The 26,283-nt window shown below is 36.6% G+C and overlaps 3 protein-coding genes across 4 annotated transcripts; all 3 read left to right on the plus strand.

Annotated features, from left to right (window-relative positions):
- Positions 1–627: 627 nt before the first annotated feature.
- zgc:66443 (uncharacterized protein LOC406856 homolog) lies at positions 628–4,658 on the plus strand. Its single transcript, XM_058771619.1, has 2 exons — positions 628–959; positions 2,791–4,658. Exons 1-2 carry the CDS (start codon positions 770–772, stop codon positions 3,618–3,620), a joined length of 1,020 nt encoding a protein of 339 aa, XP_058627602.1. The 5' UTR covers positions 628–769; the 3' UTR covers positions 3,621–4,658.
- Positions 4,659–5,476: 818 nt separating this feature from the next.
- Positions 5,477–19,285, plus strand: zgc:66474 (uncharacterized protein LOC327500 homolog). Of its 2 annotated transcripts, none has more exons than XM_058770117.1 (14): positions 5,477–5,838; positions 6,381–6,877; positions 7,342–7,695; positions 10,299–10,469; positions 10,555–10,779; positions 11,760–12,509; positions 13,237–13,464; positions 13,634–14,926; positions 15,089–16,804; positions 17,059–18,033; positions 18,453–18,536; positions 18,681–18,769; positions 18,846–18,924; positions 19,040–19,285. In XM_058770117.1, the coding sequence occupies exons 1-9, from the start codon at positions 5,649–5,651 to the stop codon at positions 15,332–15,334; spliced, it is 3,954 nt and encodes a 1,317-aa protein (XP_058626100.1). In that variant the 5' UTR covers positions 5,477–5,648; the 3' UTR covers positions 15,335–16,804; positions 17,059–18,033; positions 18,453–18,536; positions 18,681–18,769; positions 18,846–18,924; positions 19,040–19,285. The 2 variants fall into 2 exon arrangements, with proteins under 2 accessions (XP_058626100.1, XP_058626102.1); XM_058770119.1 differs by having other exon boundaries at positions 13,240–13,464.
- Positions 19,286–20,227: 942 nt separating this feature from the next.
- On the plus strand, positions 20,228–23,073 carry si:dkey-93n13.2 (uncharacterized). Its single transcript, XM_058770446.1, has 3 exons — positions 20,228–20,564; positions 21,687–22,418; positions 22,570–23,073. The coding sequence occupies exons 1-3, from the start codon at positions 20,375–20,377 to the stop codon at positions 22,635–22,637; spliced, it is 990 nt and encodes a 329-aa protein (XP_058626429.1). The 5' UTR covers positions 20,228–20,374; the 3' UTR covers positions 22,638–23,073.
- The last annotated feature ends 3,210 nt before the right edge of the window (positions 23,074–26,283 follow it).

The raw sequence follows: 26,283 nt of genomic DNA on the forward strand, positions 1-26,283 counted from the left end.
TCAGACATTTTCAGTAAAAATAATAATAAGCGAGTAGCCATTAGCCTGGTATTTTAAAACTACTTTGTAAATATGATGTACATGTTCAAGGCATATAATGTTTGCCTACAAAACCACCTCTGGCTCTGCACCACTTTACCTAAATTCATTACTTTAGACTTATGTATGTGCCTCTAGAAGCTTAGGTTCTGCAAGTGAACGTCGCTTTACTGTACCATCCCAAAGAGGCACAAAATCAGGTTCACGGACTTTTACATTAACTGTTCCGACTCAATCCGAGTAGCTGAGTCCTAGCCATATTCAAGAATTGACTAAAACACATCTCTTCCATCTTTATTTGACCTACTAACTCTAGCACTCTCTATTCTAATTCTATTCTTTAAAAAAAAAGTCCCTTTTAGACTTGCACTCTATTAATTTACTAACTGCTTGTTTTCTTAAAAACAAAAACTAACACTAGCTTTTCTAATCTTTTTGTATTCTATCTGTTTTCTTTTTATTTATTAATTTAAAAACCCTTGCTTCGTGTAGTGCGTTGTAACCGAGACTTGTTATAGCACATCATTGCGCTTCTGTTGATTTTGATTGCTTCCATTGTTCTCGTTTGTTAGTCGCTTTATGTAAATGATCATACAGTACAGTAGGTGGCAGTGATACGCATCTAGAGTCTGAGAACAGCCATTAAAACAAGAGGAGAATAAGCAAGTGTGGAGAGTTGCTTTTATTCGCGTGTTTCGTCGGATTTGTTTTCGTTTTATACTTCGTGAAAATGTCAAGACTAGATAAGTTACATTCTAACCTGATGAAGCGGATGTCAATTGTCATTCGTGATATTTGGGTGGAGGTGGAAGCGACGGTGAAGGACTATCAAAAGGAAGCAGCCCAAACACGGTCAGAAAACGCGAGGCTGAAACAACAGCTCAGGGATGCGCTGAGCAGGAATCAGGCACATTTAAACGGTAAATTCACACTTAAACACACACCGACGCTGTTTGGGGTATTTGGGTCAGTTGAAGGATGATTGCGTTTTCTGTAAACTCCAATTTTATAGCAGAAATGAAGGTCGCAGAAGCGTAGATGGCATTTTGTCCACTAAGTTTCTGTCTCACATCACTGGTCTTGTCCTTTCCCGTCGTATCCAGCAATTACAATATCAGAATTGTAACATAGCTTGTTGAATGGATATTCGATTCATTGTAAAAAAAGATAACACTTTTACATTCAGAGAGAGGACAGTGGCTACAGCTGGAGGGCCACAAGAGAAGGAAAGATAGGATTGGTGTTATGAAAGCTTGACCAGTCCGCCACAATCGTTAATTGGGTGTTTTTACTCAAAGCATTTGAATTGCAATTTGTCAATTTGAATGCAAGTAAACATTTTGAACTTTTGCAATTCTTTAGAACCTTGTATAATATATGCAATAGGATTGCAAAAGTTTTAAATATAAATTTATAACTTTTGCAGTCCTTTAGAGCGTTATATAAGGTTCTAAAGGATTACAAAAGTTCTAAATTTTTACTTGCATTCAAATTGACATTACTTAACTCTATAAAATCCAAATATATATATATATATATATATATATATATATATATATATATATATATATATATATATATATATATATATAATATAAATGCTTTGAGTAAAAAACGATTGTGGCGGACTGGTCAAGCTTTCATAACACTTTTATTACGTTTTACTGAAATCTTAAATATAACTTATATTTAGGATTTCAGTAATGCGTATTAAAAATTATTTTATTATCATACTTTTATTCAGTAAGGTTGCAATAATTGAACAAAATTGACAGTATACATTTATAATGTTACAGAAGATTTCGATTTCAAGTAAACGTTGTTCTTTTCAACTTTATTCATCAAAGAATGTTTAAAAAACTTTAATTTTATGAAAAATATTAAGCAACCCTATATGATGCAATCTTGATGATAATAAGGAATATTTCTTGAGCACCAAATCGATGTATAAGAATGATTTTTGAAAGATCATGTGACACTGAAGACCGGAGTCATCGCAGGAATAAATTACATTTTTAAATATAGAACACTTATTTTAGATAGTAATAATGCTTCACAACATTCCTGTTTTTACTGTACTTTGATCAAATAATGGTAGCCTTAGTGAACATGAGAGAGAACATTTTTAAAAAATCTGACCGATCCAAAACTTTAGGCCGTACCTCATTTCTTATCTTTGACTTCCACACTCTTTGACTTAATCAAGGGAATTTATAACTATAATAATCAAAATTCAATTTGAGTCTACTAAGCTAAATTCTGTTCAATTTCAAATAGTTTTATATAAATATTCAAATAATAGTTTAATTTTAGTGAAATTAATTGATAAGAGTTCATAAAATTTGGGAACAATGGAGAAAAGTTTTGCTCTTAAATTATTCATTTTTTGTTCATGCAAATAATGAAAATATGAAGATGACACCGAAATGATTGTTATCTTGATGAAACGAACAATGCCTTTCTTAAATGGCTGCTGTGAGTAATGCACGTAATGTGAAATGTAATTCCTCAATTTAGCGCACTTAACTCTATGACACCAAACAGTCTATGTCAAACAGGTTTCAATGAGATAAACATTCAGCCATTACAAATACTTTGTCGCACGCCCAAAAAGGTCACTCTGTACATCCTTATGACATCCTTAAAACTGTCATATTTACATTTGTATGCACCTGATGAATAAAATGACCAATACTGCTACTAATAATGCAAATGAGTAAGTGAATGCGTTTTCATGCTTTCACCGTACAGGAGTCCACTATGTCCCTCCTGATGAAGCCTCACCCACAGAATTACCAGCATGTGGATATGGGTCCCCAGCTGAATCAGAAGACCCAGAAGATCAGCAAACGGAGGACGATGCCCAGAATCAGGATTCATCTAGTGAACTGAAGCCACGCATACTAGATGTCATTTCAATCTGTAAGACAGAGGCAGAAGATAGAGACCTAGGGCATCAAAAAGATATCTCATCTGCAGGTGAACAACGGCTCTTCCCTCAGTTTGACAGCTCGAGTACAGATGAGACATGGAACAGGAATACACCCACTGTGGCAACACCAAGGGTCAAGAGTGAGCCCGAGGACACCATCATCACAATAACGTCTTCAGTTACTACCACCCCTGCCCACTCCGGCCCGTGTCAAGACTCAGAACCCGCCCACCAGATGAGAACAGCCAGTGACGCTTCAACCCTGTTGAGGAGACCGCAGAAAAAGGAGCGCCTTCGCACACGATACACCATGCCTAGGAGAGCATCCTCAAAAGATCATGATCATGAAGAGCCGTATAAGTGTAACAAATGTGGAAGGCAGTTAAAGGACTTGGCAAAGCTGCAACTGCACAAGAAATTACATGAAAGATCCTTCATCTGTCACTGGTGCGGCAGAAACTTCTCAAAGTTTGACTACCTTCGGATGCATATGCGCACACACACCGGAGAACGGCCTTACCGCTGCAACTGGTGCTCAAAGACCTTCAGCCAGAGCGGGAACATGAGGAGACATGAGCGCACATGCCGGAGTTTCAACGAAGAATCGACAACACACGGGCTGGAAGATCAACAGCTGCCCGCCGAGTGACCAGTGCATCTTTGTTGCCAGATCGCTGCGGGCAAACCTTGAAAAAGAACCTGTTGTTGTGATAGAAAGCTGAAATTAGATTTTTTTTCATTAGATATATTGGGATATTTATTGTTTTATCAAGTATATTAGAAGCTTCCATGTTACAGAAAATACAGAACGCCGAAATGCTGTTTGACCAACATTTCTATGACCTTTTCAGGCTGTATGTGTGCATAAATGTTGCCAGTAAGTCAAAAAAAACATCATGAGAATGAACTTTTGCCCTTTTGAGGAAGATCACGTTGTGTTCCATACTGAGTACCATGACCTAACGTGTTTTAATATTATAAATACTCCACAGGGAGCAGTATCTAGCCAATGAAATGTTTTTTAAGCAGTGCATAACTATAAAAATGTATATTTACTATAGGAAGGAATGACTTTCATTACTTGTTTTATTAATTTTTGATTTTTTTTTTCTGGCCTACACATTACAATTTGAAAATTCCAGGTTTTTGATGAGTGTGGGAATCACAGAGGACGAGTTAAATCTAAAGCAGTACATTAGGATATGAATCAACATGGTAGAATGAACAGTAAAATGTACTTAAACTGCAAAATTGTCAAAGAAAATCATGTAATTTGAGAAGATGTATCTTATGACTGTCGAATGAGGAACTTTGTCGTATGTAAAAACAAACGCTTGAATAAACTAGATTCAGTTTAATTTGATGTCAGTAATCATCTGTATCTGAGGAAAATGTTTATCTGGCCATTGTGAAGTTACTGTATGTATGCATGTGTGTAATATGCATACCTAGGTACGCTCAATTTTGCCTTACCTTGGAAATATTTTACAACCTTGTCATTTAGCACATACTGTTTGTCCAAAAGTACCATAAATATTCTATAATCTTCAAGGTATTTATTTGTCACATATACTGCATTTAGCATTCTTTCTTTGTAAGTGATGTTTTTATATTGTTAATCTTAATTTTCTTGTCTTTCTGTTCCTGGTTTAGTGGGGTTCTGTCTTTTCACAGCTAATTTAGGCAAATGGTCAACTAATGTAAATTTCATGTAAAATAATTAACCTTAACCTAGAGGAATTGTTACTAGTGTAAACCTTTATTAAATTAATGTTTTTCAACAGCGCAAGAAGCTGTCAGAATACCTTTTAAATTGGTAAATATAATTTCAGTTTCTAGTCATTTGATGGACACTATGGTTATGTTCATTGGGAGTGACAACTGGAAACCTTATCTTGGGCCCTGTGGTGATGGGTCCTCACAAGACTTTCAATTGTATACTTTACTCATTTTAGCAGGAGCTGTGCATATTTGCAAGGAATATTCTCAAAAAAAAAAAAAAAAGAAATTTTGACAAAAGAATTTTAAATGTCTGCTAAATTATTCATTGTAACGGTAACCTGAGGAGTTTTGCACAGCTACAGCTAGCTCAGTTATCTAAACCACTTCAAAACAAAACACTACAATTTTTTGTGATATGTAAATGTGTTTAAAAAAGAAAAATATGTAATGACACTATTTGTTACCACGTGAAAAAAAAATGCTCGAGTAGAGTAACGTTAGGCTACTAGCTGTTGTGGGTACCTGGGGCCGGTTGCAAACTGTTTAGACTAGTCTTAAAAAGTTAGTCATCTATTTTTCTTTTTTCAAGAAAAAAGTAGATTGGTCTTATTTGTATTGGAAAAAGTTATTGGCTTAAGATTATGCAACTGGCCCCTGATCTCCTCCCAAAGCGACTTGCTCAGTAGTCTTATCTTTCTCTATACTTAAATACTTTGAAAACCACGTTTATCCTTGTGTATATAAACAACTTTTACTACCATTTTGTTTGGACTTCCTCTCAGTTTGCTCTGCAGCTGCACTGTAGTGTTTCTCCAGTGCGGTAGGCGGCAGCCAGCAGTTTCCGGCTGCCTTCGAAATTTGGAGGAGAAAGGCAAACTCTTCATGCAACGGGGATAGCTAGCGCTTTCAGTGGTTTGTGTTTGCTGCTGAATTTAACTGCTGGAAAAAATACAAAATGACCAAGCTGCAGCTTCTGCACCGCGCGCTGAACGAGCGCCTGATGGCGGCGGTGGAGCAGATCATGGAGATGGTCGGCGGTACGGTGCTGGAGTACGAGGAAGAGACGATCCGAGCACGGAAAGAAAACGAGGTTCTGAGACGGAGGCTCCGGTGGATGGAGGGGGCAAACCGAGCCGACTGGCCAGGTAGCACGACAGACCGGCAGTATATATAGTTTTCAATGCAAAATACTGCGCAGGACAGATAGCACGACTTGATAATAGCCGTGAGGGGATTTTTCTTGAAACATTAATTTGGTTGCTACATAGTTTTGTGTTTTTTATGCACGGCCGTGGACTTTATTTTGGTGGGATCATCCGCGTGCATTCAGCCTTTGCTCTTCATTATAAAGGAAGTTATAAATATTTGTTATCAGAACTATACTAGCAATTGCATTAGGCCGAAGTAAACACTGATCTGTAAATTGTCTGCATGATGTCTTGGCTCCAAAACGTTCAGGGGGCACGCAAATTAGAGTTGCCCCCTCTAGAGTCCACAGGAAGAACATTTCCAGTCGCATAAACGCATTATACGACACAACGGGCCATTAACTTGCACTTCCTTTTGGTTTAAACCAGCACATTTTACCTACAGATACTCAGTTATGTATAAACAGAAATCACACTTTACTCATCAAAATGTTGCACTTTGTTTTTTTTTTTGTTTTTGTTTTTTTTTTTATTCTCAGGCCCATCAGAACCTGTTACGCTTTCTACTACGGACGAGGCCAATCCATCCCGGCAAGATGAGGGTGCTGTCAACTTTGGATTTGAACTTGAATCAGAAGCTCTTGTGATCAAAACAGAGTCGACTGATCTCCCCCTGTGCAGCGTCGCCACATTACCTCAAAGCGTTGATCAGGGACCTGACAATGCCGGGACAGGTGCTGGTATTGCCTATGGCCTGGTGGACAGCATGACCTGGGACTCTTCCCAAAGTTACATGGCTCCTCTGGACTTTGATCCAACTTCAGGTCCCAGCAGGGTCCGGCACTGGGGAGGACAGAACAGAAGGCAGAGGATGTCCTTTGCCTGTCCAGACTGTGGTAAAGTCTTTGGAAATAAACAAAGGCTGATGGTTCATATGCGCATTCATTCCACCGAGAGGCCTTATGCGTACCGCCGGCGCAAGGCGTGCTTCTACGGTGACAATAAGAAAAAGAGGAAGCTGCACAGGCTCTCTCAGGTAAACAGCAGCACGATTAAATTAAACATGACATCTAAACCAACCCATTTTTACTTTTTAATGCACTTTTTTTTGTCTGATTGATGTGAATGCAATTCAGAAGCATTCTTTTATTAAAAATCAAACCCTCCTTTAACTTTTTCACAGTTAATATGCAGATGACCTTTCAGTCATCTAACACTCAAAAGTTTTTGATAATTAATTAACACCGTTAAATGTAATTTTAGCAGATATAAAAATGTATACGTTTTTCACGATGTTTTGTTGTGTACGATTATGTTGTTTAGTGTTATATTTTGAATTTACCTAGACAAAATAGTGTAGAATTTGAATATCGTATTTAATTTAACGTATCATTTTCAAATATGTTACTATACAGGAAACTAATGAACTTTCATAAATGTAAAATGAGGACGTTTTAACAAACAGTATTATAATAGCTTGTGTTATTTTCTCACATGCAGCTGTCAAGAGAAATTGTGGAGGATCTGTCAGATGGCTCTGAGCAGACGAACAGGAGTAGTGCATCACCTGAAACTACTGCACCAGGCCACGAAGAAGAGCCTGAGAGTGACCAAACAGGAAGTGATAAAGAACCAGAAAAGAGAATTAACACCTCTGTGCGGAATCGGCGCGAAAAAAAAAGAGTTGTAAACCAGATGTGTCGGTGCCCTCATTGCCCTCATCGGGTGTTTGCTCGGCCCTGTCAGTTAGCCTTGCACATGAAGACCCACACAGTCACAGCTCTTGTCAACCTGCCCACCCAAGCACAGTCAGGAACTCAGGAGATAGTGGATGCAAACAGGAAATTACCCAAGGTACTGCACGTTCTCTAGTGTCATAAATAGTGTGTGTAGATATGCATAAACTGAGATTTTCTTTCCTTCACACATAAATCATTCTTAAGATAGAATGGGGAGAAAATGAACCAGTCAAAAAAACAAAACAAAAAAAAGCTATACGAGTAAACCACTATTCTGAATATTTGGTGTGATGTGCTTTGACACATAATGTTGTTTGATGCAATAAGAGTCAATAAAATAGTAAGAAAGTGTCAAAAAAAAGATATTGCGTAGTGCACATTTTGAAGTAGTGGTTGACCAATAAGGGGTTTTCAACGGGTGATACCAATATCTAGAAAGTAGGGTGGCTGATATTCAATAATAGCAAATGTACACAAACTTTCTGAAATAAAAAGAAAACACATTTACTCAAAATACACTTGGGGGAAAAAAAAAAAAGCAAGTTGTTTGCTATCCTTTGACAAAGTGATGAGTGGAATTTATGGGGAGATACACTCTTTATGGTTATTGGCTGATGGTTGTAATCTCAAAATATGCAAATACAGGCTGATTCATTGGTTTTGCCACCAAAGTATATGAATAATGACCTGTCGATAGTAGTTCAGCGAATCCTAAGATAGTAAGCATGTATCTTAGAATGAACTAAACACACTCATACAGCTACAACCAATCTACGAAGAGAACAAGAAAGCAACCACTGAAGCGGATGCTGTTTTAACGGTGAGTCTGAGGCCAAAAATGACAGTTATGAAAACAAGAGTTGCTGTTCATTCAAACAAACTTCTGCATCTACTGTTACCTGAAATGTTATTTGATGTGGGGTTGCACCACCAGTTAAAAAAAATTGGTGAATGCAGTTTATGAGCATAACATAACTCTGGAAACATCAGATGTAGCTAGGTAATTGTGATCATTTTTTGTCAGATAATGTGTTATATGTTACTAGATAGATGAGTAGATTAGGTTTATCTAAATCTGAATTGAAGAACAAAGATAATGTACTATGATCAGCATTTTATCAACTGCTACTGTTTCATTCTAGTAGTACTACTTATTTAACTAAAATGGATTTGTCAGTACAAACCATCCTGTGTGCAGTCTATAGAAATAGACAGGTAGGAAAGGTAGATCAATTATTAAATTTATCTTAAGACTCTGACTGAGAGCAGTAGATTTGACCGATGCGCTATTTATTGTAATTGCAATATATGGCAGTTTATTCAGCTGGTGTTTGTTTTTCCTTGACCAATCCATGCTATTTTAGAGATTTTTAAATGAGGGCTTTTCAACTTTTTGGACCCAGAGATCTCTCTCAGCCAACCCAAGTACCTCTAGATTTTTATTATAACATGTTACCGTAACTTATTGTTTTATATCATATAACGTTATTACATTATGTAATTCTTAAAAGGTAATTTGTTAGAAAATAGTTAAGAAATTTCAAAGAAAGTTTTCTGGGACCCATGGTTGAAAACCCTGCATTTAAATAATTCTAAGACCAGTATCACCAGTGAGCTGATGAAAACGTAGGATTATTTGACTATTAAAAATCTTTTTGTTCATATCAAGTCATTTATTATTAACTGTTTGCTTAGTTGAAGTTCATTTTCTAGGCATGCTTTCATCACTGCATTTCCGTTAAAGCCATGCCTACAATTATCTGAATGCATTCAGTGTTTTATAATGTTTTAAAATATCTTGAATGCAAATAAGTATCACTAAAGTGTGACACAAAGCTTATGCATGTTTTTCTTATTGCTTCACAGGTGGAATTTGTTTCAAACCGCTGTTTTAGCAAAGTTTGGGACTACTTTTCAAAAGATGCATATGGTGAAGTCTTCTGCCATGCATGTTCAGCCAGAGTTAGCCAGGGGTCCAGCAAGGCTGCTCGGAAGAACACCTCTAATTTATGGTCTCATCTTAGAATAAACCATCGACGTGCCTATTTAGAGGCAAAAGGGTTCAGCAGACCAGTCAATATGCTGATCAACACTTTGGACACAACTCCGATTAAATTAGAGCGTTTTGAGCCAGAAGAACGCATTGTAGAGGGAGAAGCTGAAATAAAACCGGTTTTGATACCCGAAGAACCATCCAATGGAACTTTGTAAATATGTAAACAATTTGGACACAATGTTTATATATGTATATACAAATTAGAAAATCACAAACTTTTGGATTTTTTATTTTATTATTTTTTTTTTATATATAAACCAGTTGTGTATATATACAGTGCAATTCTAATGCAATTGTTTTAATAAAATTAGTTTGAAACGAATTCATGAATTTTAGTCTTTTGTGTGCGTGGTTTGGTGGTTTACTTTAATATAGTCATATATATTTTACATTTTTGTAATGCCATGACATCTTGGGAAAAATGTACTGTAGATTTGAAATGCCACTCATTGTCCTACAGTATCAGTGCAGTGAATTTGCCACTTTCAAGTTCACTGTTGGAGTCCGTGTTTAAATATGCTGTTTACCTGGAATGACTTCTATTAAAGAAAATACAGACATTATTCATCCACTTTCATATCTAGAGCGTAATACGTTTGGAGCTCACTGCGTATGTCTTTCCATGCTTCTCTCATTGTTAAATGGACTTGCATGTCTTTCAGAGGCGAAGAAAAAATGATGTGAAGAAGGTGGCCAAAGTTGCTGACAAAAGTGAGTTCCATTGTCCAGACTGTGGCAAAGTCTTCTTTCATGCAAGCCGGTTGCGTGTCCACATGAAGTCCCATAAGACCAAACGGGCTTTATTACGCAAAACTCAGCCAAAGAAGAATGAGGTACCTGCTCACACATTTTATCTGGATGTATGATCATTCTCATTAATGTATTTCTATTAAGTTTGGATATTTGTATTCCTCGTAGCTGACCAAAGAAGGAACAATGGAGGCAGTGCCTAAAACTATAGAAGTACAGAATGTGAAGGAGGTAAAGAAAAAATATGCCTGCCCGCATTGTAATAAAGTGTTTTCTCGCGAAGGATGGCTGAGGCCACACATTCGTGCTCAGCATGGGGATGTAAAGATCAGGAATGATTACTTTAACGTGTATGGCAGTGGCCGTACAAGGTCACAACAGCTTGTCACCAAGGTTAGTTTTCAGATTTGTATGTAATATGCAGATGTTAAAGGGGTCATCGGATACAAAATTCACTTTTACATGGTGTTTGAACTGAAATGTCTTGGCAGTGTGTGTACACAATAATGATGATCTATAAAAATCTAGTGATTAAAAAGTCTATAATGATAAAAATGATAATGATAAAAATCCACCCAGAGTTTTTTTTTTTTTTAAATCCCAAAAATCATAACCCCTTTCTCAGATCAAGCCGTTCTCAGATTCTTGGCTGTGTGATGTCACACAGACAAGCCCCTACCACGATTGTTGATTGACACTGGTGTTTTACCTTAGACCCGCCCTGAGTGAGCTGTCATCAGTCCGCCATTGTTTCGATGCCGGAGCTGTTGTAGATAAGAATGGCTCCTAAGCGATTAAGGTGTTTTGTTGTTGGATGTAATAATGAACATAGCAGTCGTCATTTACTCCTGACATCTGAGCCGCTGAAGACGCAGTGGATTACTTTTGGTTTTTGAAGGGAATGCCTAAATGTGTTTATGTTCGTGCAAATCATTTGTGATCTAGCCTACAGAAGATGTGAGTATAAGTTTTTATGAATCTTTGCAAATCGCCTTTCCTAATAATGCGCTAGTTAGCAAGTTCCGCGGCTAAAGTTAGCAGTCCCAGAGAACGGCTCGTCACCCCACAGAAGAGAGGGGCGGGGTGAGCAGAGCTCATTAGCATTTAAAGGGACATGCACCGAAATGGGTTGCTGTGAACAGAGCTGTTTTTGACAAGGTAAAAAAAAGGGTGTTGTTTTTCACTACCATTGAGAAATTTTAACCAAAGTATGTTATAGACTTTTCATTAAGACCCTTAAGAATCATATTTATCATAACTTGTGGAAAATGGGCGTCCGATGACCCCTTTAATATATACTTTGCTGAGACACTGATCATTTTTGAACTTTAATTTCTGTATAATAACCCAATCCTTTTTTATTGATCGATAAGCGATTACGTAAGCGCAAAACTCAGAAACGGGAAGTCACTAAGAAGATGAGTCTGAATAGCCAGATAACTAAAGGATCAAGAACGGACAAGGTTAAACCACGTCAAACAAGTGATGAGTCCATCCTGGCTGTTGATGTGCCAACATTCAGAAAAGATCAGGATGAAGAAAGTATAGATCTTCCTATATTGAGCACAGATGAGGCTGAAGAAAGTGAAGATCTTCCTATGATGGGCACAGATGAGGCTGAAGAAAGTGAAAATCTTACTATGACGGGCACAGATGAGGCACAACAAAGTGCAGATCTTCTTAAAACAGGCACAGATGAGCCACAACAAAGTGCAGATCTTCTTAAAACGGGCACAGATGAGGCACAACAAAGTGCAGATCTTACAAAAATGGACACAGATGAGGCACAACAAAATGCAGATCTTCTTAAAACGGGCACAGATGAGTCAGAGAACACTTCTGAGCAATCAAAGGACATCTCAGGCTCGGACTGTGGAACATCAAGCACTAAATATCTGAAGAGGATGTTTCCATGCAAAGTATGTGGCAAAGACTTTGTTCTGGAGAAGAAGCTAAAGAAGCACTCAAGGAAACATATAGGACGTAGGTTACAAGATGAAAAGAAAAGGAGAAGAGAGCAAGCTAAAATGGAAATGGAGCTTACGGAACGTGAAAAAAGTAAATGGGAGGAAAAAAAGACGCTTGATGAGATGTCAAAAAGTAATCACAACCCAAATACTACGGTATGTGTTCTTTACAAAAACCTGAAGAATGATCCGAATATACCTTCAAATTTCATAGATTTAAATCACAAAAACAGATAAGCATGATTTGTTTAATGATAAGTATCTTGAAAATCTTTCGCAATCACTGGAACCAGAATTAAGAAAATTAAGGATAAACGTGGCTCCTGTGTCTGCACAATTTCTGGTAAAGTCTATGGCTGTAAGAATTGGTTAAGGATACACATGTGTGACCATCATGAACGAGCGATTGATGCTAAGACAAACAATCAGAAACCAATAAGAGGCAAAGAAAACAAGGAAATGGCAATAAACTTGTACGTGGAATAATAGCAAAACTGACGTGGGTTAGTCTACAAAATGGGTGCCATTTGAATTTCACATTGAAGTGTAAATGATGACTGATACCAAATTTACTAGATAATACAGTCAATTGTTTTTAAACAAAAATCTTACAACTTTAATGTGTTTAGTGAAGTATGTGTTTTTGTATATTGATTTTGTAAATTCTAATAGAGGAATCTGCAAGATTAGTAATGCCTTTCTGAAAGCACTATTATGTTCCAACTTGTATTCTATCAATTTAGATTGAGATAATACATTGCAAGGTATTGTATTTTACACCTAAAAGCTTATGTTTTATAAATGATTTTTGTAAAAGGCCCTCATTTTATAGATTACCTCATGCACAAATATGTATTAAAATGATTTTTTCGTACCCCTTCAGCAGACACCTCATGGATCCCCAAACAAAGACTCGTTACAGAAAAGCAGAACCAGAGGTCAAGGGCCACTACCCTGCCCATTTTGTGGCAAAGTTTTTGCTTGGGAAATGCGGCTAATGATGCATATGCAGATTCACTGTGGTGAGAAACCGTACGCCTATCGGCAGCGCAAGAAACGTTTTTATGGTGTCCTGAAAAGGGGCCAACTCCCGAAAATCCATAATCAGGAGGTAGGAAAGACTCTGTGATTAATCATTTTGACTGCTAGTTTCATCCAGTTTCATATCTTCGGGAAAAAAGAAGAATTGTTTGTGCATTGAATCCTAGGTCATGTTGACCCTAAAGACTGTTGTTTAAGTCATTATAAGAATGGTTGATTGTCACTTTCCCCCAATGCAGCCTTCGGGGGACAAAAGTGATGAGTCTGAAGAATCTGGGAGTGAAGAGACGGTGAATAAGGACGGATCTGCACATCTGAACAGCAATGCAACCCATGCAGTGTCTGGAGCTCTCGAAAGCAGTACAGCTATTGAGCAGCCTACCACCTCTTACAAGAGTAATCAAAGAACCAAAACCGAGCTGGTCAGTGACATCTTGAGCCACTTCAATATGCAGCCCAGGATTGTTCTACAACCAATTATGACTGCATGCAAGTACTGGAGCTCAGTGCCTGGGGTAGCTGACTTAAAATCAGGTTGCTCTGAAAAAAGTAGTGGCTTTGATCATGAACAAACCTCAGTACGGGTTGATGATGAAATGGTGGATGCTGTGGAAGATACAATTGTGGATTCCAATCTTTGCTCATTGCCAGTGGAGTTCTCTGGTCATGGCATCCAAAACAAGCCTGAAATATGCTACACTGAGACAGAAATAGTCTCTGCGAGGGTTGGATCTCCACAGCGTGATTCGGAGGTAGAGCATGACAAAATTGGGGGCTCACTGGCCTTTGAATCCTCTGAGGGAAATAACGCAAAGAGTCAACAAAAAGACGATTGCAACTTTAATTTTCCTGTTGTTTCAGAAAACACAGCCAGAGACCAGGTATCACTTATAGTAATAGATGATGAACTAGAGCAATCAGATGAAAGAACTGCAGCTGAAAATGCTCCGTCTGAATGTGGAAGAACAAAGTGTGATTGGAAGTGTGATTGTAAGAACATTTCTGCTATGAAATTAACCGTAATGCCACAGAGTAGCGTTTTAGAATCTTTGTTCAAGGAAACTAGTTCTGGCACCATGCAGAAGAACATTGACTCAAAATTAGTTTGTGTTGTCCTCTCAGATGTTGAAGACAATGTTGATGAAGATGTGTTGAGACCCTCCAAAGGTTTAGATAAAAAGAGCATTCAAAATGAACAATTAGATGTGGGGAGCACACCTGGCAAAAATCCCTCCAGTGACTCCAACTCTCCAGCTCCAGATGCAACTGAATCTACCAAATCTATTGATGGTGCCTCACAACATACTGATGATCAGAGTATCTCAGTCAGAGACCAGATGGCCTTTACTGCCATCAGACAAACAGAGGACAGGCCCACGAGTTCAGAGGAGAGAATATCATGTCAAACATCTGATATGGTATTTGCTGGTCAAGAATCTCTGTTGGACGTTAATGCTGACAAGGACCTGCTAGACATGGAGACTGTCAGTAGCGGTGAGAGAAAAAATAAGATACTGGGTCTGAACAACCAGGTATGCAATAGTAGCAGATTGAATAGTACAATACAGACTCGAAAGTAAATCTGTTCTTAATCAGCCTGTGGAAGTGTAAAGAGATATGTAAATACTTGAACAGGGATATCTCAATTCATATTTAATTATACTGTTTTCTTTTGAATTGTTTTTTAATGTCAGATGTCAGAATCTGTTCTGGATGATTCAACTGACAACTCTGATATCTCAGGGAAGAATGAAGCTTCTGTACAAAATGTGAAAACCAATGAGTTATTTGTGAAAAGTTCTGAAGAATTCGAAATGCCGTCAGACTTTCTCACATCCCATCAAACTTCTGACGTTAGATGCAAGACTGCAGTGAGCGGTGGAGAACAAAAAAAAAGTAATGCAAGCACTATATTGTCGGTTTTGTGGGAAGGCATGTAGAAAGATATGACTGCATCTAAAGTGTGATAATGTAAGAGAACCTGAAGTGGTAAAAGCTTTAAGTCTTGACAAAGACTGTAAAGAAGGGAAACAGTTATTGAGCAGTTTTGCTATTAAAAAAAAACTTCAACCAACCTAGAGATTCTAAAATGGATTGTGATGAAGACATTGTTTACTGCATTTTTTGCCAGGAGTCTTATCGATGGAATAAAATTCAGGAGCATGCTCTTATATGCAAGCACAACAAGAATACAGTTGCATCCAGCAAAAGTCAGCAAATTTTTTATGCAGAATTGGGAAACCTTGCTCCAGACACTATCAGCATATCCAGACCTTTAGAGCCAACTAATGTTCCTTTATCAGTTCTCTCAGATTTAGTCAATTGCCCTATTCCAGAAACTAGGATATATAAGGCGAAGGAGAACCATGCTTTAGTGTCAGATCGTCCCCAAATTCTATACACTAGTGATAGCCCAGCACAGAAGATTTGTGATCTGAAACCCTCAAGCCCTTCGAATCTTGACTCTTGCCAGAGTGCTGCTCTGAAAACATATCATCCGGAGGTGGAGGTGCCTACTGTTTCTAACATTGACAGCAGCGTAGCTCAAATTGATCTTGATGCGCAATTATTAAAGCCATCTGTTCTAGAATTTTGTCAGGGTTCCGCAATAAATCCTGCTCATTTGGAATCTTCATTTAGTACATCACGGAACCCTGATGTGGAGATACTAGAACCACCCACACTAGATTCCTGTCAAACAACACAAGTCGTAGAATCTACAGTTCCAACCCTTCCTATTTCAAACTCTGGTTGCAGTGTTCTTCAGCAGTCCCTTATAAAACAAACAGATCATCCCCGACTTGTGAACCAACCATTTTCTTCAGATCCAGTAGTGTCTTGTGATCTAGAACCTGATGGTTATTCTTCTTGTGCTACTGGGTGTTGTGACGACCTTAAGCTCTCTTCAAAACCAAAGGTTCCTTCAAGTCCTGCATCCTTAAGCACTTATCCAGAATACAATTCAGAATCAAAATGTACTCTTAATCTAGCTGTGTTTGATGATACATATTTGATCAGTAATGAGAGAGAGCAAACCCAAGATTCAGATGTAGAAAGGAACATCTTCATGGCCTCTGATGTGCATCCAGAAACTGAAAGTCATTCTCCAGATCCTTATAGATGTAACATTGAACAAACCCAGTGTCAGCAGCCTGAAAGTATTGAAAGTCCAGATGTTGGCAGAATTGGGAATCAGCCAACAGCTGATCTAGAATTCAACTCAATTCCTTCAATTCAAGAAATCAAATCCCGAGCCGTAAAAGACATGTCTTACCTTATATTCCAAGAGTGTGATCTACAAGAAGACCCTGAGAAGATCTCTGACAAGCGAGCAGAAGAGAAAAAGAGTCTTCCAGATCAGCTGTCTGAAAGAGGAGTCAAAGAAAAGTTGTCCAAGCTCTCATTCTCAGGTTGTTAATTTTTTAAGTGTTTTTTTTATTTGTTTGTTTGTTTGTTTTGTGATGCAAGCTTTTAGTGCTTACTTTTGATTGAATTCTGCTTGTAGTATTATACATGTAATGAACAGTGCCAATCGTTTAGTGCTAATATGCAAAAACTGACCATATAAAGAATTTTTAATTATTATATTATTTGATTATTTAATTTATTATGCTCTTTTAAAATGTGGATGCATTTATTATTTGTTGTTGTTCTCTCTTTGCAGGGTCCTGAATGCCAAACCAACTCCACAGATGACAACTCCAGCGTATTCAAGATGCAACACTGCTGTTACTGCAAGCTGCCACATCATAGAATGATGGATCATCTTCAGTCAGTTCATCCTTTTGAACCACAGGTGGCAAGAGCTCTCACATTTGACAAGAGCTCACAAGAGAGGAAACAACTTTTGAACCTTATACAAACTAGGGGAAATATTCTACACAACACAAATGTGGTTCAAAGTAGTAAACAAGATTCAAAACCATTTGGGAAGTTTGCATCGGTTTGTTCATTTGATGATAGTGTTTATTGCATCTACTGTTTAGGGTTATTTAACAAGAAGTCTTTTGCTTCACATTTAGAGAAGTGCAAGGGCAAATCTACTTACAGTGCTGAGGCTAGCTGTGGTGAAATGCTTCCTAATGCTGGGCCCATTCCTCCAACTCCTACACTTATTTCCCCTTCTAGTCCAGAAGAGATTGATGCCAATGTAGAACCATCAGGTTTTCATTGCCTAAATACCCTCTATGAAGCCGATTTTGAAAATGTACAAGGAAGTTCTTCCCTTCCAGACCTCAGCTGCAATGAACAACCAGACATCTCAAGTCCAAATGAGAAGTTTAGAAACAATAGACAGGCAGAGGGTGCCATTTTACAATTCAGATGTTCTCCTAAAAATGAAGTAGGTAATTCTCCTAATCCAAGCACTGGTCAAGAATCAACAGACTATAATGGAGTAACTCTCCCAAAGTGTGATGTTGATCAAGAAAGGGCTATGACACCAACATCAGACACCAGCTCCAACGGTCCTTACCCAGAATACGACGTTCTCAGAAATGATTATCCATGTGATGATTTCAGTCCACCTCAAAATGCCCAAACTGTGTGTAATGACACACCTAAGAGTAGCGTGAAAGCCCAAACTTATGGAACATGCAAGAAGAGGAGGAGGAAGAGGCGCTCACGTGTCCATAATCAGGTAAATATCATTGTTAAATTACACATTCTGAACTTTGTACTTTGTGTAATACAGGGAATGTTAACACATGAGCAGAACTGCGAAGTTCCAGTATATAGCCAGTATTTTCAATGAACATAGGATAAGCAGTGGCGTTGTTTTCTCCTCATTTGTATTGTCACTGATCATGGATGATGACTTGCTGGGTGAAGGAGAGATGTCCAACTCAAAACTGCATGTCTGCCAGTACTGTAAGGCAGCTTTTGGCAGTCCATACACGCTGCGCAGACATGAATACACTCACACAAGTCAGTGTGTGCAAAACCAATTTTTAATTGGTATCGCATATCACACATATAAGCAAAATAGTCACAGTGCCAAGAGCCAGGATCATTATTTATAGTCGTTCACTTTTTTTTTAATATTTCATTTCTACACAGGTGAGAGGCCATTCTGGTGCCATCAGTGTAATATGGGCTTTATCCAGAAATATCAACTTTTAAAGCACACATTTGCATGCCATGGTGAGTTTATTCCACTTGAGTTGTTTACATTTGGTATGTACTACATTTGTTTAGGTTTCTTAATTCTGTGTTTTTTACTTTTATGTAATTCATCAAAATCAGAGCTTTGTATGAACTGTTAAAGTGTTTTTTCATGTCTTCAAGGGGACACACCAGATCAGGAAAAACTGAAAAGGGCAAAGAGATCAATTCAAGATGAAGAGACGTCAGTGAGGGATGAAGCTAGTATAGAGGTAAAGAGAGTTTCTGCTTCAAAATACTTTGTTCTTATATAAGAGGATGGAATTAACACTCTTGTTTTATTGACAGCCAGCAACAAAGAGTCTTGAGGATTTACCAAATGCTGTTACAGACGACACGGGGGAAAAAGTTGCAGACACAAGGCAAGGTAAAGTTACTACTTGTCATACAAACCTAAAATGCAACAAAATACACAATAAGTATTTCTTGTCCATCTTTTAAAGCTTGTAACTTTTTTTTGACTGAAGATGCTTTTGTTTCAGACACAGAGGTGAGAGAGTTCCATTGGGATGAAGCAGAACACAGTACAGTCAAAGACTGTGACACGGATTGCTAGAAGTTATTGTTTACATCTTAGTGTTGTTTTTTAATGTAAATATGTTTTACAATGTTGTCTCAATCTGTTGGGTTCAATACTTTTACGGATTGATTACTTTCAGCCTGCTGTATTGTGCAGATCATAGCATATGTTTATTAATTAACTTAAGATTGAGAATAAAAAAATGTTAAAGAAATCTAAGGGTATATTGGTCTTTTTTGGTATCTGATATGTGGCTTAAGACAGTTTTCAGTTACTTATTCCAAAGTTGAGACACTAGACATAACATTTACTCCATTACTCCAGTCTTCAGTGTCACATGAACCTTCAGAAATTATTCTAATATGATGATTTGGTGCTCGAGAAACGTACCATCAATGATGAAAACCGTTGTGCTGCTTAATGTTTTTGTGTAAATCATGAGACATTTTTTTTTAAGATTCATTTTTTTCAAAGATTCTTTTTTAAGATTGATGAATAGAAAGTTCAAAAGAACAGTATTTTGAAATATAACAGTATAAAAATAATATATACACGAATCTAAAATCATTATACACGTCTTTGCTGTCACTTAATCATTTAGTTTAAACAACTATAAAATCAGCTAAATGTGATGTTTCAATTGCTTTAATTTCAGGATACTGGTTTCAGTAAAACATCTGAGTAATAAAGCAGGTTTATGAATGTTGTGACTTAATGACAAAATCTCATTTGTTAACTTTTTTTTTCCTAGATAATTTGACTTTTTGCTCAGTGTCCATACTTTCACTTAAAAAGCTAAATTATTTAAATATAATTTTTACACCACTGCTGGTGTTTTATTTATCTATGTGTTGAGATTCAACAATTGCCCCGCAGAAAACTGTTTTTTTTTTGTTTAAGGTTTTTTGTTTTTATTCCAGGTACCAAGAGATTAGTGTTTTTGATAAAGATGATGTCTGGCTCCAGTCTTGTGTAAACCACTATGACATCTCATAAAAGTATGTTTATTAGATTCTCTGTTTATCATTACAAGTGCTGTGCATGAGTGTGAAGCTATGACTGAACATAGCTCATATGAACAACGAAGTTATTTAGCCAAAGGCTTTACAGTAAAAGCTGTACTGTTTCCTCCTGTCCTGCGAAGGGTGCTAGAGTCACTTCAGTTAGCAGAGCAACCTTATGTGCTACTGGTTTGATTTTAAAGGGGGAACTTTCACGCGCTCGTCTGTGTTGTTATCGGTACCTGTATCGTTTGTATTTATCGTTTAAATACAGCGACCTGAAATAAAGCAGAACAATGACTAAACTTGATCGTCTGAACACTTTCATGACCGAGCGCTTGATGGCTGCTGTGAAGGAGATCATCTTCACAGTCGGCAGAACGGTTCGGGAGTATGAGGAGGAAACGGAGCGAATCCGGAGCGAAAACAAGCGACTGAAAGAGATGTTGCGAGACTCCGGGTGCTTCGGTGAAGAAACAAATGCAGGTAAGACGATTCGCGTGATTGAACTCTACAAAATATGGTGAATGTTTCTGTCATGTTTAGAACTGGGCGTAACATTTTGACTTGATCTGTATATTTTTTCATCAGATGTTTTTATTTGTCCGCGTGTTTTGGTTGTGGTCACGAGTCCATGTTTGATTCATGACCACGAGGTAATTCAGAAATGTATCTATTTTTGATTACATGGTATTTGAGGATGTGTGAATCGACACTGACCTTAATAATATTATGAAAAAAAATGCATATTATAAGAGTCAAGCAGTCATTTAAATAAAAATTGAGTTTTTGCTTTTAATCCAGTGTAATCCAGTTTTATGTAGTGTACTTTTTAAAACTTGCTGAAACAGTATTCAATTCTTTCGAAATTGGAAAACGGACCAGAAATATTAATGACTCATCCTGCACTCGTGGGCGTGTCCACGTTTTGTCCAATCAGATGCTTCAGAATGACATTTCACAACAATAACTAGTAGCAAATGATGGTTCAAAGCAAATGAAAATCGACCCCATCTATATTGTGTCTGTTTGCATGTTATTGATCTTATGAGCCATTAATTCATGCATGTTTTTTTGTTTTGTTTGTTTTTTTCTGATGGCTTAATATTTAATCAGGATATTATAAATCAGTCTTCTGGAGACTTATGCATGTCTTCTCCAATCATTTAGTCCACTTTAACCACGCCACTGCGAGATCACATTCACCTGCTTGCATTATTTAGCACAATGCCCATGTCTCAAAATCCACTCAACAACCAACGACTAGAATTCAGTCCATGCCTTAAGAGTTTTTCTTTTCTGATAATTCATTTCACTCAAATGTACGTCACAATGTGAAAGAGAAAAGGTCTTTCGCTACCTTCATTTAAACACAACTAAGACAGGTTTTTATTTAAAAAAAAAAAAATTCTGTTCCAGCTTTCTGTTTTAATAAATAAATCAACAGAGGAACAAAATCTGTTCATTTTTAAGCCTAATGTCATCAAAGATGTTCGATATCCATATTGTAGCAGTAGTGCACATTATAGATTCACATGGATATTCAGTTCAACAGTATCTTTTTATTTGCATGAAGTAAATGTTATGTTGTTGTTGTTGTTTTTTCAGTTCCTGTGCAGTCTTATCAGCCCGTCTCCCCTGGGCAGCCCGGATGGATCTGCAGCCAGAATGAGGAGCCAGAACCCTTTGAAGAGATCCAGCAGGACCAAAGCCAGAGGCTCGGCGAACAACATCCCTTCATAAAACCGGAAAAGCCTGAGTACTCTGTCGATGCTTACAGGGAATCTGTAGCTTTGCCATCAAAAGCCAGCAACAACGAAGGCTCACACGTGTGTGCCGATCACACCGACACAAATCCTATTGAGGATGAAATGACAAACTGTCATTTCCCATCTAAAATCAAAGTTGAATTCATGAACTCCAGCTTGTGTTCAGGTGATGCAATGGGAAGCACTGAAGATGCATATCAGAGCTGGTCGCCACACAGTCCAGATTTGCCTTTAGGGACTTCAGACATCTACAGAGCACAGCATCCAATTCAGCCAATATGCGCTAACAGCGAAGCTCCTGCCACAGTATCTCAGCATAGCAGTTCATCTCATGATGCCAATCACGTTTCATATCACAACATATTATGTACAAACAGGGCCTACTGTAGCAGTAAATGCTGTGAAATGCAAAAGAGGACAATAGCCAAATCAAGCCCTGTATGGAAGTATTTCTCTCTAAAAGAGGGAGACTGTAGCAAAGCAGTGTGCCTTATGTGTAGGGCCGTCATATCTCGTGGTCGCAAAGAATACACAACGTCGGCTCTTCTAAAGCACCTTCGGATGAAACATGGTAAATGTTGACGTTATCATTTGTTCTCTGATTTTATATATGCGTATATATGTGCTGTTGTACAGTATTTTCTGTACAACTACTTTTACGTTGTTGAATAATAGAATAAATATGAGGAAAGCCAGACATTATCTTTGTGTTATTCCTGCAGGAAATGCGCTAATCTTTGGCAGTGCTAAGAAGAGACGAATGAAAGAAATTACGAGAAAGACTGTGTGAAAACCACTCTGAGCCAGTATGGACACTGGCTATTGTGCATCATGGCCAACCTTTGAGTGTTTTCAAACAAATTGTTTCATCAAAATCTACATCATATGGAGTGGGTTGAGATTGGGAAGTCAGAAATGTAAGCATATAATAAGTCATCTATTTGGTTATAGTTACAGAGAAAGAGTTGGGAAAAAATGTCAATCTTTAGCCTGTAAGTAACTGGTAAATGAATTTCATCATCGTATTGTCTAACAAAATAACAGGATGTACATACTAGCTAGGACAAGATTAATATCAAAGAAAACTATTAAAAAGAAATAGATTTAATAAGTTTACAGACACTTACAGAATATTTTACCACCCCACTGAAATGTAAGATGTTCACGTTTGAAGTTTTGAACTTGATTTGTCTTTTATACTCATTTTTGCAATAAATTAATCATGGTTTAACAGTGTGTTGAGAATTCAGTTTGTTGTTGTTTCAGTGTGAGCCAGCTAAACATTTTTAAAAAGTTCGTTCAACTTCCAAATCTTGTATTTATAGACATAGGAACATAAATAAAGGAGGTTTATGCATGTGTAAACAAAGCTCTAGCCTTGGCCCTTTCTGCCCAGAGTTAAGTTTTAACCCTTTGATGCACAAGCTATGAAAACCCCTTCTAATGCACAAAATTGGTTTAAAATGACCCATATTCATTTCCTATGTTATTTTATGCTCGGCTGAGCAGTCGGGTCACTTTAGACCCATGTTGCATCAAAGGGTTAAAAAAAAAGTCATAATACGAAAGTTTCTTATTATGAGATGTGAAGTCATTATGAGAAAGTTTCTCATTATGAGATTATACTCATAAGTCATAATTATTAGTTTTTTCCCCTAAATCTTTCTAAAAACAACTAACTAAATTATGGGAAAGTCATCATAATACATAATTATACTAAATTATTATAAGAATGTTTTCATTATGATATGCTAAATCATCATTAATAGAATTTCTGTCAATGTGAAATACTAAGTTATAATTATGAGAATCGTTGTTTTCACTCAACTGAGGTAACAGGCAAAAATAACGGCTTAGTTTCTCATTTTAATGAGGAACATTCTCATAATAATGACTTGGTGTCACAATAATAATCTGCTAATTATTAATGTATGCATGCATGCACATTATTATACATCATGTTTCTCATTATGACTTACAGAATCAGAGAATCAACTGAAGTGAAAATGGTTCTCCATGCATCATTGTCAAGGATTCTACCCTTAGGCAGTGAAACCAAACTTATAAAAAAATTGCCATGGCAACCACAGTGGATTCATTGGCACTTTGTGGGTACCAGCATGTTGGGGTACAAGGAAATGAAAAAGCAGACAAAGTGGCTAAGGAAGCACCTAATTTGGATAATGATAACTTAGTCAATTTAAGCAGGGAAGAAGGAAAGTGTTTGATCTAACAACCATGTTGTAATAAATGGCAGAAGTACTGGGACACATGAGAAAGGCAGACATTTCCATAGTATACAAAATAACAAAAAGATGACATTAACTGACATCTCTACCATACGGTTGAGCTTACTTTGATAGGGAATAAATCTATCTAAAGGATTAGATGAGAGAGCAATCTTTTCACAGCTGTACTCTTCTGTTGCCAGGGGGCCTGGGACTTTCCAGTTTTGAAGTGACAGCAGCAGTTTATAAACTTCAGTCAGTCACACAGAAGTGAGAACGGTGCTGGTCAGTCATCAGATAATAGGGTCAAACCAGCAATCAATAAGTAGGGATGAAACCATAACGTTGTGAATAGGGTAGTGGGTAAAGAACAGAACTATAGCAAAATATATGAGAAATGCAGAAATGTTTATTTACCATAATTATCCAAAATCATGCATGTCCATATAGTTCATATGTCTGTACAGGACATATCATATAGCATACGACTAAAAATGTTTATCTTTGTGGACCCTGAAGGTTATGAAATGTATCCAAGATACTAATAAAGTTAAAGGAATGTTTATTATTGGAAAATAACAAGTGCTGTCAATCGATTAAAAACAATTAACTAATTAATCGTACATTTTTTCTGAAATTAATCGCGATTAATCCCACCTAACATTAAAGTTTTTAAATATACTTTTACATTGCAATAATTTCACATTCAATCTTCAAATTAATGTACAAACAACATATTTTTTAATATTTGTTTAATGGCATCTTTTTTATGACTGGAGGCCAGTATCACTGATACCAAGTAATACTGATTTCCCTATAAAAAAAAGTTCCCCTAATATTTAAACATTGACTATAGCCATTAAACATTACATTATAATTAAGAGCTATTAATTTTAAGATTTATTAGATTTTAAAAATAACTTCTAATTTAAGCGAACTTAAAACAATCTTCACATAAACCCATTATAATAAATGTTATATTTAGCTAGGCTATCTGTGCCCCTCAGCAGAAATATACAGAAATTGAATAAAGTTATCAAACACCAAAAATGAGAAAATAAGGCATTATGAGAAAATAAGCCATTATTATGAGAATGTTTCTCATTATTTCGAGAAAGTTTCTCATTATTTCGAGAACGTTTCTTGTTATTACGAGATGTTAAGTCATTATTTTGAGAGTTTCTCATTATTATGAGAAAATAAGCCATTATTATGAGAAAATAAGTCATTATTTTGAGAAAATCTCTCATTATTATGAGAAAATAAGTCATTATGAGAAAATAAGCCATTATTATGAGAAAGTTTCTCATTATTTCGAGAAAGTTTCTCATTATTTCGAGAAAATTAGCCATTATTATGAGAAAATAAGTCATTATTATGAGAAAATAAGTCATTATTATGAGAAAATAAGCCATTATTTCGAGAAAGTTTCTCATTATTATGAGAAAATAAGTCATTATTATGAGAAAATAAGCCATTATTATGAGAAAATAAGTCATTATTTTGAGAAAATTAGCCATTATTTCGAGAAAGTTTCTCATTATTTCGAGAAAGTTTCTCGTTATTACGAGATGTTAAGTCATTATTATGAGAAAGTTTCTCATTATTATGAGAAAATAAGTCATTATTATGAGAAAATAAGCCATTATTATGAGAAAATAAGTCATTATTTTGAGAAAATTAGCCATTATTACGAGAAAATAAGCCATTATTATGAGAAAATAAGTCATTATGAGAAAATAAGCCATTATTATGAGAAAATAAGTCATTATTTCGAGAAAATTAGCCATTATTTTGAGAAAGTTTCTCATTATTTCGAGAAAGTTTCTCATTATGAGAAAATAAGTCATTATTTTGGGAAAATAAACCATTATTATGAGAAAAAAATTGCTTGAGGCTATTTATTAGATGTCTAGATACTAATTTATTAGATTTATTAGATACTAATAAGAATTTTAAGTTAAATATTTTTTTCATTATCTCCTTTTAGGGCTGAAAGTTAAAGGTTTAAAAAATACTAAATGCCCCACTCCACCTTATAGGTAAACACAACACGGGTCTATATTTGTTAGAAAAAGAAACATGAACAGAATTCACTTAGTGCTGTATTTTAAATATTGGACCAAAAACTGGTAGAGCAATTATGACGGAAATATGACTGTAGGTGGTGTTTGCATCTGTCTAGTTGGTTTGCAACCCACCAGTAAA

Source organism: Onychostoma macrolepis, chromosome 03 (genome assembly GCF_012432095.1).
Source record: "Onychostoma macrolepis isolate SWU-2019 chromosome 03, ASM1243209v1, whole genome shotgun sequence".
Taxonomy (NCBI): Eukaryota; Metazoa; Chordata; class Actinopteri; order Cypriniformes; family Cyprinidae; genus Onychostoma; species Onychostoma macrolepis.